This window comes from Choloepus didactylus, chromosome 10 (assembly GCF_015220235.1).
Source record: "Choloepus didactylus isolate mChoDid1 chromosome 10, mChoDid1.pri, whole genome shotgun sequence".
Taxonomy (NCBI): domain Eukaryota; kingdom Metazoa; phylum Chordata; class Mammalia; order Pilosa; family Megalonychidae; genus Choloepus; species Choloepus didactylus.
Genome location: NC_051316.1, coordinates 75,590,253 through 75,604,494, shown reverse-complemented (window position 1 = coordinate 75,604,494; position 14,242 = coordinate 75,590,253). Strand labels below are relative to the sequence as shown.

The 14,242-nt window shown below is 40.5% G+C and overlaps 1 protein-coding gene across 1 annotated transcript; it reads right to left on the bottom strand.

Annotated features, from left to right (window-relative positions):
- Positions 1-2,118: 2,118 nt before the first annotated feature.
- LOC119505300 (transmembrane protein 126A-like) lies at positions 2,119-2,709 on the bottom strand. Its single transcript, XM_037797979.1, has one exon. It carries the CDS (start codon positions 2,707-2,709, stop codon positions 2,119-2,121), a length of 591 nt encoding a protein of 196 aa, XP_037653907.1.
- Between the last annotated feature and the right edge of the window lie 11,533 nt (positions 2,710-14,242).

Genomic DNA, 14,242 nt, shown 5'->3' with positions numbered 1-14,242 from the left:
CTAAAGATTTCTCTGTTATTGATTTTTAATTTGCTTCCATTCCATTATGGTCATTGGACATATATATTTTTTTAAATCTTCAATCCTTTTAAATTTATTAAGAGTTGTTTTATGACCCAGAATATTGTCTGTATTGGTAAGTGCCTTGTGTGTACTTTAAAAGTATGTGTATTCTGCTGTTTTCAGGGTGAGTATTACATAAATGTCAGCTAGGTCAAGTTGGTTGATATTATTGTTCAAATTTATTTTCTTACTGATTTTCTGTTTACATGTTCTGTCACTTATTGAGAAAAGGTTGTATTCATTTTCTATTGCTACTTAGCAAAGTATTGAAAATTTAGTGGCTTAAAATGCACACATTTATTATTTTGCAGTCTATGGGTCAGGAATTTGAGGATGGATTACTGGGGCCTCTTTTTTAGTATCTCACAAGGCCATAATCAAGGTGCCAACTGGGGCTGTGGTATCACCTGAGGCTTGGCATCCTCTTCCACATTCACGTGGTGGATGGAAAAATTCATTTCCCTGCAGCTGCAGAACTCATGGTGGCCTGCTTCTTTGGGTCTCTCAGGACAATGAGTCTCTGACTTTTATCTCTCACCTCTAGACCCTATTTAAAGGGTCTGCTTGATTAGATCAAACCTACCCAGGATAATGTCTCATTTAATTAGCTCAAAGTTAACCAATAAGTGACCTTAATCACATCCAAAATATCCCTTCACCTTTGCTATATGACATAATTGTGGGAGTGAAATCCCATGATATTCACAAATTCCAGCAAGGGATTATTCAGGACTTGTATAATAAGTGGTGGGAATTTCAGAGATGCTCTTAAAATTCTTCCTAAATCTCCAACTATAATTGTGGGTTTGTTTATTTCTACTTTGCCATTCTTATCAATTTTTCTTTCAAATATTTTCTAAGGACGTTATACAAGGGCATGAATAACAGGAAGTGGAGATCACTGGGAGCCATTTTAGAAACTGACTATCCATTGGTCTTTGGTTACATGTAAAATTTTGGTTTAGAATACATATTAGAGTTTGCCTTCAACATAGATTTTCTTCTGACTGCCTTACTCGCACTTCTTTATGGTGTTTCTCTAATCTTAATAAACCTGGGTCCAAAAAAACTCTCTTCAGGCGCTCTTAAGCCTTGTCTTTCCTCCTCCTTTCTCTGTATTTTTCCCTCTCTTTGACTTATATAGCAAAGAATGGTCTTTGTCTGATTCTGAAGTTATACTCATTTCTGTGTTTAGAAGAAGTGAAGAAGTAAAATGTTAATTCACTTATCCATCTTCTTTCCTTACACAAGAGGATACTTGCCTATGTAAAAGCTTTAGTTACTGGAACTGTTAACTGATAGTTTGTGTTACCCTTACTCCTTTTTTAACAGCATGAGTTAGAAGTTGTCAGTTTTCTTCTTAACTATTTTCTCAAAAGGAGGTAATTGATGTTGCTAATAAATTTTTTTTAAATGGCTTTAAGGCCTTTTTCACTGGCAATGAAATTCTGTATGATCTTCTGTTTTTCTTAGTATTGTGGGAAGTGACTTTTAAAAAGTGTTGAAATAATGATAGACATTAAATTGGTAAAGAAGAATTTTTGGAGACTAAATGTATACGTCTATGAATAACTGTTTTCTGGTTGTAAAATAATGTTCCCTTGTGTAATGTTTAAAAAACATAAATGCTGATGGTTAATAACTCTTATCTACAGCCAAAAAATAAAACAAATTTATTTTTAAAAGTTTTTATCAAATGGATATGTAGGGAATTAATCAGTTGCTTTATCTTTTCATTGGGAACAAATTTAAAATAGTATAAAATATTTTTAGAAGTAATTTCTCAGCCATAGAACAGTTTCTTATTTTGCTTCTCATTGTTACTGTTCTGTTCTTGATGGAAATGCTAAAGTATTGAACTACTACTTTTCTGTAAAGCATGGTCCTCCCTTTTACCCAGGAGTAGATATTGTGGCAAATCATTGAGTTTGTCATTATTTTGACTCTAACTGAAAGAGGTGAAGTTTCTAAGAATTTATTTGTTTATTTATTTATTTTTTAACATTAGACAGGTTATTTTTACCATTTTATTCTTGTGTACATCTCTGTTTAAAATCAGTGAATTTCTAGGCCAGGTTCAGGTAATTGAAGGGCTTTTACAAATAGTTTATATTGTCTAGATCCAAGGTACGCTGCAAACACAGTCTGGAGCAAAATGGGAAATAACATCTTTCTAAAGACAGGCTTTGAAATTCTAATCCAGTAGGTTAAGATGTTCCCTTTCTCTGGTAGCACGGCTGAGACATATCTGGCAGCTAGGCCACCATTCACAGGAATAGCCAAGAAAATAGGGTACAGACCACCAAAAACAAGACCAAGTCCTCCCCATGTTACAATACAGGTCTCACAATTCAGATCACCTGTACTTAAAGGTAAACTTACAAAACCTCTGTAAGATACATGTGCTGTCAAAAATGGGATCACCACCATTGGTAAGCCAGCAACTATATGAGCCTGTGTCACATTTAAGACACATCGAAAAAGACTGTTTACTATTAGTCCACAGAGAGCAGCATTAAGTCCAATATATGTTGATCCATATTCAAATAGATTTTTTTCTACTTCTGGAAGTTGGTTAATTTTTCTGGTTATGATACTCAAAGTTGTTAAGTTTTCCTTGATAGTATCTGGCTCATGATACTCCATCTTGAGCCTTACACTTCCCCTCTCTCAGCCAGTGCTGCCTATCTCCTTTAGCCACGCCAGGACTCGCAGAAACCACTGCTTCTTTACATGGGAGCAGCAATCTTTGGCTGACATGTGATTTGACTACAGGGCTGGCTCCCAGCACCGTGGCTGATTGGACTCAGAGGTTGCAGGATCGAGAAGAATTTATTATATATGCCTTGCCACTGAGTGAGCAAGAAAAATGCATACCCATCAGTGCTGACTGGTTGGTAATTTCTGAAACACAGTGGCACAGCTCCTCATAAATGAAAACTTCAAAATCATGGGGAATTTGGAAGAGAGCAATCTCTAGATGGATAAGTTAGTCTATTAGCAAACAGCTGCTCAACTTATTTTGATTTTTTAGAATGCTCTGTGTGATTTCTAATTCAGTGAGTCCTTAGAAATCAAGAAATTTTTAATAGACTAACAGGTCAGCAACTGACATTCAACTGTGGGATACATTGTACTCTTAGTGGGAAACAGGGAAAGACACCCCTATGCCCCATCCAGAAACTCAACTCCTTAACTTGGTATCAAGGAAATTGCTGTGATTGTTTAGTAAGTTACATTTGAACCTGATGTCATGGGATGAAGAAGAATATGGGTTTCATCCATGATCTGCAAAGACCTGCCAATAAAATATTTGTGCAGTGAGATCTTTATGAAACTGGGTTATGCAGTGTCTTTGCTATATATATTTGTCAATTAACTTGTATAAAAAGCATAACCTTGGTAGCCAAAGACATTTACAGACTTTGCCATGTTTCTCCAGTAACTGCCACAGGGACCACAAACTCATAGCTGCTTGATAGGTAACTTGCCTAATACTCCCCATTTCCCTGTTTGGAACCTGCCCAGATCTCCCCAATCCATAAAAGAGCAAGGAAATGATCTTAAAGCAAGTGAATATGATTTGGATTTTCAAGTGAGCCATGAATCCAAACAATCCCTCATCTTTCACTGTAGACAAGGGACGAGGTGGCCAGAGATGCTTAGAAATGCTCTGTGAGCTGCCATTGGATATCATCCCAACTTTTCAGTTGATGTAGGCAGGCAGGTAGATAGAAGTTTGAAAACAGAGTGATACAAAAAAGGCACATTTTTAGTCTGAACCCTGACTAATACAGTCTTCATATAATGCTTGCCTCATTGCAGTGTTTTTTTTTAAATTATTTTTTGAAAGAATATTTGTTTCAGTATATTGCTTGTCAGTGTCCAAACTATTAGGGGATATATTTAATTTGGCATGGATAGCCTTAGACAAAGTTGTGAAATAAGCTAAATGCCTTTCTGGCAACCTACCACCTCTTTTGAAGTGCCCTTCCTACTGAAGGACCTTGCACAGGCTAGAAAGAGAAAAGCAGCCCTCATTCTGCAAAAAACAGTAGAGACTTGATAGGTTATCCACAGCAAGAGCAGTGGCATTTTAGGAGAGAACCAAGAGAAAGGACAATGCTTAGCAATAAAGATAGTGGTAATTATAATGTTACCCACTGTGTGCCAGGCACCATACCAAGTACTTTATATACATTATCTTCCCTCATTGAAACAATCTTTTGATCAGTGATCATCATCCCCATTTTATAGGGAACCTGAGATGATAAATGCTATGTCTATGATAACACAAAAACATAGCAGAGCCAAGATACACAGTAACCATCAGGCCAGTGGTCCACCCCTTGTCAAGCTGGCAGCCATATACATCTCCTTAAACCATACTTAATCTTTAAATAAAAGCAATAGCAATTATATTTTCACCTAACAATACTGTGTACAACTGGAAACACACTCTCCCCAGAATAGGGTGCCAGTCCTTGGGTAATATTCACACTTAAATTTGATATTCTTTAACTTAAATACTATGGCTCAAAGCTATTGCAATTTATGTTATATAATAAGGGATAAGATAGGGAAGAAAACAAAGATATTTGCTTTATGTATATACACAAACATACTTATAACAAAACAAGGAAGAAATATTCATAACCATTGCAATCCTTGTTTTGTAACTGGTCACATGGTCATAGCTCATATTTATAACTAGCTTCTTCCACTACCCATTCCATAGTCCCTTTACCCTCAGCAATCTCGTCAGCTGGCCATGATTCTTTGCCTGGTGGGGTGACACAAAACTTCATTCCTGAAGATTCTGGGCCATTGGATTGGGTTGTTGTAGTTTTCCATTGACTTTAACTACAGGGCATGGTAGTACTGAGACACCCTAGGGGATGTCCTGTATTCCAGGAAAACTCTTCTTTGCTTCCATTTTGTTGTTGCAATCCTATTTTCCCTTAATAGTCAGATCAATCCCATTAGCCAGTATAGTTGATTTAGAGGCATGCGGAACCCAAAGTGGCCAGGTGGCCGTCTTAACTTCCAATTCAATGGAATAATTGTTATGTCTCCTGGTAGAAGCATGCCTTCTTTTGAAACTAACATCTGTAGACTAGCAGAGTTTAAGGTTACAAGGACAGGATTAAAATTTTTTTCTAGTGGATCACCAGGTGGTAACAGTGAGTGGTGCCACTCCTATTTCCACCCTTTGATTCCTGAATCCTGGCTATGGGAGAAACAGCACCATAGAATGGATGCTGATTCAAAGCATATACACTGTCCAGAGAACATTGCCCCATCACTGCAAGGTATTGCCACCTAGTTGATACTGTAATTGAGTCTTCAAAAAGGCCATTCCACCATTCTATTGACCCTGCTGTTTCAGGATGGTGGGAAACATGGTAAGACCGGTGAAATCCATGAGTATTTGCCCATTCCCACACTTCAGTTACTGTGAAGTGGTTCCTTGACCAGAAGCAATGCTGTGTGGGATACCATGATGATGGATAAGGCATTCTGTAAGTCCAAGGATGATAGTTTTGGGAGAAGCATTGCATGCAGGGAAGGCAAACCCTTATCTAGAGTATGTGTCAATTCCAGTGAGAACAAATAACTGCCCCTTCCATGATGGAAATGGTCCAATTAATCAACCTGCCACTAGGTAGCAGCTTATCACCTCAGGGAATGGTGCCATATTGGGGACTGAGTGTTGATCTCTGCTGCTGGCAGATTGGGCACTCAATAGTTGCTATAGCCAGGTTGGCCTTGGTGAATAAAAGTCCATGTTACTGAGCCCAGGCATAACTTCCATCACTATCATGATGACCACTTTGTTCATGAGCCCATTGGGCAATTATAGGAGCGGCTGGGGAGAAAGGACAACTGGTATCCACAGAACAGGTAATTTTATCCACTTTATTATTAAAAGCTCCCTCTGCTAAAGTCACCCTCTGGTGAGCATTCACGTGGGACACAAATATCTTCATGTTTTTTTGCCACTGAGAAAAGTCTATCCACATACCTCTTCCCCAGACCTCTCTGTCACCAATTTTCCAATTATGTTATTTCTAAGTCCCTGACGATCCAGCCAAACCATTGGTGACAGCCCATGAATCAGTATACAGATGCACCTCTGGCATTTCTCCTTCCAAGAAAAATGAACAATCAGATGCACTGTTTGAAGTTCCACCCACTGGGAGGATTTCCCTTCACCACTGTCCTTCAGGGATGTCTCAGAAAGGGGCTATAGTGCTACAGCTGTCCATTTCTGGGTGGTACCTGCATATCATGCAGAATCATCTGTAAACCAGGCCTGAGTTTTCTCTTCCTCAGTCAACTGATTGTACAGAACTTCCCAAGAGGCCATAGCTGTGGGCTTGGAAGAAGGTATGGCAGGAGTAGGGGCCATGGGCATTTGGGCCATTTCCTCATGTAACTTACTTGTGCCTTCAGAACTGGCTCAAGCCTTATCTCACATAAACCACTTCCATTTTATGATGGAATGCTACTGTGCATGCCCAACTTTATGGCATGGCTAGTCAGATAACAATCCACTCATGATAGGCAACTCAGGTTTCACAGTAACTTGGTGGTCCGTGATTAAGCGTTTGTTCTCAACTAAGGCCCAGTAGCAGGCCAAAAGTTGTTTCTCAAAATGAGAGAAGATATCTGCAGAGGATGGCCAGACTTTGCTCCACAATCACAAGGGTCTGTATTGTGACTCTCCTATAAGAAGACAGCATTTCTATTTGCCACTGACACTTCCAGCACCATTGCATTTTCTGGATCATATGGTCCCAGTGGCAGAGTAGCTTGCACAGCAGCCTGGACCTGTCATAGAGCCTCCTCTTGTTCAGGTCCCCACTCAAAACTAGCAGCTTTTTTAGGTCACTCAGTAAATGGGCCAGAGTAGCACACCCAAATGAGGAATATTTCATCTCTAAAATCCAAGGAAGCCAACTAGGTGTTGTGCCTCTTTTTTTGGTTGTAGTAGGGGTCGGATGCAATGGCTTATCATTTACCTTTGAAGGGGTATCTCAACATGCCCCACACCACTGGACACCTAGAAATTTCACTGAGGTGGAAGGCCCCTGTATTTTTGTTGGATTTACCTCCAATCCTCTGACATACAAATGCATTATCAATAAGTCTAGAGTAATTGGTACTTCTTGCTCACTAGGTCCAGTCAACGTATCATCAGTCTAATGGACCAGTATGTTGTCTTGTGGGAGAGAGAGATGATCAAGATCCCTGACATAGGATTATGACATAGAGCTGGAGAGTTGATGTACCCTGAGGTAGAACAGTGAGGGTGTCTTTACTAATAGCAATTGAGAAAGAAGCATTTGTCAGATAAACAGCTGCACACCAGGTACCTGGAGATGTGTTGACTTGCTCAAGCAATGATACCACATCTGGAGCAGCAGCTGTGATTGGAGTCACCACCTGGTTAAGTTTATGATAATCTCCTCTCATCCGCCAAGATCCATCTGTTTTCGGCACTGGCTAAATAGGAGAGTTGAATGGGATGTGGTGGCAATCATCAACCCTACATCCTTCAAGTCCTTGATGGTGGCACTAATCTCCAGGAATGTAATACTGCTTTTGATTTACTACTTTGCTATGTAGGGTAAGTTCTAGTGGCTTCCACTTGGCCTTTCCTACCATAATAGTCCTCACTTCACAAGTCAGGAAACCCATGTGGGGTTTCTGCCATTTGCTAAGTATGTCTATTCCAATTATGCATTCCAGAACTGGAGAAATAACCACAGAATAGGTCTAGGGACTCACTGTGAGCTAAAACTCCACAGATCACCTGACTTGCATAAGCCTCTACTCTGACTAGTGGCCTATAGTGATGTTTTGGGTCTCCTGGAATTAATGTCACTTCTGAACTGGTGTTTAATCCCCAAAATGCCTGATCATATCCTCTTCCCTAATGTATGGTAACCCTGGTAAAATGCCATAGGTCTCTTTGGGGAAAGCTAAGAGGAAGATTAACAGTATAAATTTTTGGTGGTGTAACAGGGTCTTTCCCTAAGGGGACTCAGCTTTCCCTTCATTCAAGGGGCTCTGGGTCTATAAACTGTCTCAAGTCTGGGAAATGATTGAGGAGCCATTACTCTCTGTTTTTGTAATTCAAGGGAGACTTTTGTTTACTTGACCTAGAACTCTTCTGCTTATACAGATCAAGTAAGAATTTAGTAGAGTGCCCACCTATTTTACTTCTAGGTACTCCATGATCTGCTAGTCAGTGCCATAGGTCTCTGTGAGTCAGACTATTTTGTTTGCTGCTTTGAGTCAGCTATCCATTATGGTAGCCACATCCACCTTGTATTTGGTGATTAAGTGCTGCAATTTGGCTTCTGCCAACCCAGAATCCAATCATCCCCATTGTGTTTAAGGGGATGGCTGACAATAGTTCCCACAGTAATAGCTGACCTACAGAGAAGAATGACCACATTGTTCTTCAGGAAAGATGGAGTTAGTCTAACAAATTTATTCCTCACAGTCCTGCTGAAAGGTGTGTCCTCTGGACATTCCTAAGGTGGGTGAGCCGTCTTACATGATAAATCCTACTCTAACATTCCCATCTCTCTAAGCCTTTGTATCCCCTCATCTACATTATACCAGGGCAGTTCTGGCATTTTGACCTCAGGTAATGTTGGCCACCTTTTGGTCCATGTTTCAGCCAACCACCTGAACAAACTGTTGGAGCTCTTTCTAATCCCTTGAGCTTCAACATTGAGTCCAAAATCTCTGATTAGAGGGCCTATGTCAATAAATTCAGCCTGATCCAACTTTGTATTCCTTCCACCATTATCCCACACCCTTACTCCCCTGATTTCTCTCTATATAAATTAGAAAAATCATGCAGGTTTTTTTGGATTATAACACACATCTCATGGGTCACACTTTGTGCTTCACCTTTTGGAGCCTGTTAGTTATAGATCTGGGAAAAAAAGAGAGATGGTGGGGGTGGGTCATGAGAAGAATTAGAAGTGCTCTGCAAGGAAATTACCTCAGAGCATTCCATTGTAATTTTATCTGGTGAAACAGGATTCATCTCTTTGGACAAAGGAATGAGAGCTGTTTGCTCAGGGGAGGTAGTTGCAAGTTTATCAGGCATAGCTGAGTTAATTTCTTCAGGTGAAGGTTGGATGGCAGACTACTCATGGCAGACTGGAGGCCAGGAGGCTGGTTACAGGTTTATCTGGCAAAGACTCAGCAGAGTCTAGAGTTTCAATGGTCCCACTGCCATCTTTATAAATCCATTTGTCCCCATTCCAGTTTTCAGGATCCCATTCCTTTCCAATGATTCCCTCACTTTAACAGCAGATACCTTGCAAGGTTGGGAATTTAGTTTATGTTGTAATTCAACCACTTGCATAATGAGACTCTGGGTTGGTTTTCAGAAATCTCGAGTCTGTGGCTACATGAAATAATATTTTCTTTCAGGGCACACATAGAAACTTTCATATCCTTCATGCAGCACTTAAGTTGCAAATTTGAAGCCTTAACCTCATCCCTTTTATAACTGTATCCAGCATATTTAGGAACAACCAGCCAACATCATTATACCTTTTAACTCCACAAAACTCTGTGAATATTTCAAAAACACTCTCATCCAGAAGAGTGGATTTCCTCTTATAAGCATTTGAGTAATTGTATCCAGTGGTAATATTTTGCATATCTCTAGTGCCAACTCATGCCATGAACTATCAGTGCCATATTGATTATTGGAAATAGAGTCCTTAGTGCCTTTGAATCCAATCAGAATAGAACACCAGCTCCAGAAACCCAGAACCAATTCAGAAATCTCATCCTTAAGATTCTTTTTCTCAAGAACCACTCCAGATTCCAAAGTTTTATAAGTCAGAGTTTTCTAGAGAAACAGAAATGACCAAAGATATCTGTAAAATATAAAAAGTATAAAAATTGTCTCACATAATTTGGACATGTCCAAATTCCATAGGGCAGGCTGCAAACTGGGGACTCCAATGAAGGTTTTCAATGAATTCCCCAGGAGAATGAAGTAGTAGCTGGATGAAGTAGAGATGGAGAATCTCTCTTCTGACTGCTGCAATTGTCACTTCTCCCTTTAAAGCCTTTGACTGATTGGACAAGACTTCTCTCATTGTTGAAGGCAATCTCCTCGATTGATTGTAGATGTAATCAGCCATAGATGCAATCAATTTACTGATGATTTAAGTCTACAAAATGTCCTTGCACTAACCATCAGGCCAGTGCTTGCTTGACCAAAAACTGGACACTAGATAGACTCGGGCAAGATGGCGGCATAGAGAGGAGTGGAAGCTAAGTAGTCCCCCTGGAACAACTACAAAAAACCAGAAACAACTAGTAAATAATCCAGAATAACTGCGGGGGGACAAACGAGACCATCCATTCATCATACACCAACCTGAATTGGGAGGAATGCCCGAGAACACAGCATAAAATCTGTAAGTAAAACCTGCAGAACCAGGTCGGGAGACCCCCTCCCCCATAGCCCGAGCTGCGGAGCCGCGTGGTGCCAGAGAGAAGCTCTCTCCCAGCAAGCGAATATAGCTCAGCTGAGCTCCAACTGGGGTTTTAAGTAGCGAGTGTGAACTGCTCACTACAGGTACGCATCCCCAAAAAACAGACAGAGGCTTTGGGTGACGACTGACCTGGGAGAGCCAGAGGGTCGCCTTGGACTGGGTCTGAAGGGGACTATCTGTTTCTTTTTTGGCTCAGTGGAGAAAGCCCCAGTCATTTTCAGTTTCCAGGGCTGTGAAGCGGAGAAGGGTGGAGACAGCACAAGCAGAGAGTGAGACCATTGAAATGCTAATGACCTCCACCTGAGGGGTCTGTCTTCTCTAGGAGGAAAGGGGTGGGGCCCTTTCCATTCAGAACCAGACCCCAGAGCCTGGGGGAACAGGGCCATACCTCCTCACACCAGTCAAGAATTATAGGCTAACAGATGTCACCTGCTGGGCAGAAAAGCACAGTGACCCGAGGCATCAAAGGGTGGAGCAATTTTCTAAGACACACCCGCAGGGAAACCAGATACTGAATATTTCTTTCCTCTGGGACCTGAGCCTGTTCTGGTCTGGGAAAACCTGATTTGGATAACCAAGGAAACCATGCCTAGACAACAGAAAATTACAACCTACACTAAGAAAAACAAAGTTATGGCCCAGTCAAAGGAACAAACGTACCCTTCAACTGAGATACAGGAATTTAAACAACTAATGCTAAATCAATTCAAAAAGTTTAGAGAAGATATCGCAAAAGAGATAGAGGCTGTACAGGAAGCACTGGACATGTATACGGCACAAATCAAAAGTTCAAAAAACCTACTAGTAGAATCTATGGAAATGAAAGGCACAACACAAGAGATGAAAGACACAATGGAAACATACAACAGCAGATCTCAAGAGGCAGAAGAAAACACCCAGGAACTGGAGAACAAAACACCTGAAAGCCTACATGCAAAGGAGCAGATGGAGAAAAGAATGAAAAAATATGAGCAACGTCTCCAGGAACTCAAGGATGAAACAAAGTACAATAATGTACGTATCATTGGTGTCCCAGAAGGAGAAGAGAAGGGAAAGGGGGCAGAAGCAATAATAGAGGAAATAATCAATGAAAATTTCCCATCTCTTATGAAAGACGTAAAATTACTGATCCAAGAAGTGCAGCGTACTCCAAACAGAAGAGATATGGATAGGCCTACGCCAAGACACTTAATAATCAGATTATCAAATGTCAAAGACAAAGAGAGAATCCTGAAAGCAGCAAGAGAAAAGCAATCCATTACATACAAAGGAAGCTTAATAAGACTATGTGCGGATCTCTCAGCAGAAACCATGGAGGCAAGAAGGAAGTGGTGTGATATATTTAAGATACTGAAAGAGAAAAACCACCAACCAAGAATCCTGTATCCAGCAAAGCTGTCCTTCAAATATGAGGGAGAGCTCAAAATATTTTCTGACAAACAGACAATGAGAGACTTTGTGAACAAGACACCTGCCCTACAGGAAATACTAAAGGGAGCACTACAGGGTGATAGAAGACAGGAGTGTGTGGTTTGGAACACAATTTTGGGAGATGGTAGCACAACAATGTAAGTACACTGAACAAAGGTAACTATGAATATGGTTGAGAGAGGAAGGTGGGGAGCATGTGAGACACCACAAGAAAGGAAGAAAGATAACGACTGGGACTGTGTAACTTGGTGAAATCTAGAGTATTCAACAATTGTGATAAAATGTACAAATATGTTCTTTTACGAGGGAGAACAAGCAAATGTCAACCTTGCAAGGTGTTAAAAATGGGGAGGCATTGGGGGAGGGATGCAATCAGCATAAACTAGAGACTGTAACTAATAGAATCATTGTATTATGCTTCCTTTAATGTAACAAAGGTGATATACCAAGGTGAATGCAGATAAGAGGGGGGGATAGGGGAGGCATGTTAGACACTTGACATTGGTGGTATTGTCTGATTCTTTATTCTACTTTGATTTAAGGTTATTTTTCCTCTTGCTGCTTCCTAGCTGTCACTTTTTTTTCCTCTTTCTTTTGCCTCTCTACCTTCTTTGACTCTCCCTCCTGCCTTGTGGAAGAAATGTAGATGCTCTTGCTTAGTATGAGCAGAATGTTCAATTAGGATGAACTTAAATGTTTGGAAACGAGCAGGGGTGTTGGTAGCAAGATGTGAGAATAACTAACAGCGCCGAATGGTGTGTGAATGAGGTGGAAAGGGGAAGCTCAGAGTCATATATGTCACCAGAAGGAAAGTTGGAGGTCAAAAGATGGGAATGTATAAAACTGAATCCTATAGTGGGCAATGTCCATGATCAAGTGTACAAATACTAGAAATCACTTCATGAACCAGAACAAATGTATGACAATACAATTAGAAGTTAATAATAGAGGGGCATATAGGGAAGAACTATATACCTATTGCAAACTATACACTACAGTTAGTATTATTTCAACATTTTTTCATAAACAGTAACAAACATACTATATCAATACTAGGAGTCAACAATTGAGGGGGGTTGGTTAGGGATAGGAGAGGTTTAGAGTTTCCTTTTCTTTTTTTCTTTTTTCATCTTTCACTTCATTTCTTGTCTGGAGTAATGAAAAGTTTCTAAAAATTGAACAAAAATTAAGTGTGGTGATGGATGCACAGCTGTATGAGGGTACCCAGGGGCAAGTTATTGTACACTTTGGATCTTTGGATAATTGTATGGTATCTGAACAATCTCAATAAAAATGAAAAAAAAAAACAAAACTGGACACTAAAACCTGGCCAAGTTGACACATGAACTTAGCCATCACACATTCCCATTCCCATAGGCAGAAATTGGAAGGAAAGCAGTGGTCATGGGTCCCAAATAATTGAGAAAACCAGCAGGTCATACTCTATTAGATTTCAAGGTGTGAGAGTCATCTATGGAACAATGTTTTGTCCTCCAGGCTTGATGAAGCAGCAGCCCCACCACTTCTAAGCATTTGCACAGTGGCCATGCTCTCCCCAAACACTGGGTTGAAGGCTCCACCCTCTCCAAGCATTGGGGTAGCAGCTAGACTCTCCACCATCCCTGGGGCACAGACTCCACCCTCTCAGAACCTTGGGGTGGCAGCACTCTTCCTGAACAACAGAGCAGAAGGCCTGCCCTCTCCAAGCACTGGGCCAGACTTACCCTTTCCACACACAGGTGTGGGCCCTCTCTGTTAGCCCAAGAAGATGTCTTGATCCAGACCTCAGCTTCCATATTATCTCTTGACATTACTTTCCTTAATTTGTCCCTTTTAGTCCAGGCTGGCAGTAGTTCTGTTCATACAAATTGTGCAAAAAAACTTTGAAGAAAATTACCAAATTCCAAAGCCATTTCCACATTTTTGGTATTTGCAATAGCTGCACCCCACTCCTGGTACCCAAATCTGTTTTTGTTTCCTAGACTGCTCAAAGAAAATACCATGAAATGGGCTGAGTTAAACAATAGGCATTTATTCACTCGGTTTTGAGGCCTGGAAAATGTCCAAATCAAGGCATCATCAATACAGTGCTTTCTCCCTGAAGTCTTCTGTCACATAGCAAGGCATATAGCAGCATCTGCTGGTCTCTCCTTTCTCTTCTGGGTTTCATTGATTCCAGCTTCTTGTTTCCATGGTTTTCTCTC

Bases quoted from the DNA above. Each gene is read 5' to 3' on its own strand.
- LOC119505300 (XM_037797979.1), bottom strand. From the start codon at position 2,709: ATGGAGTATCATGAGCCAGATACTATCAAGGAAAACTTAACAACTTTG.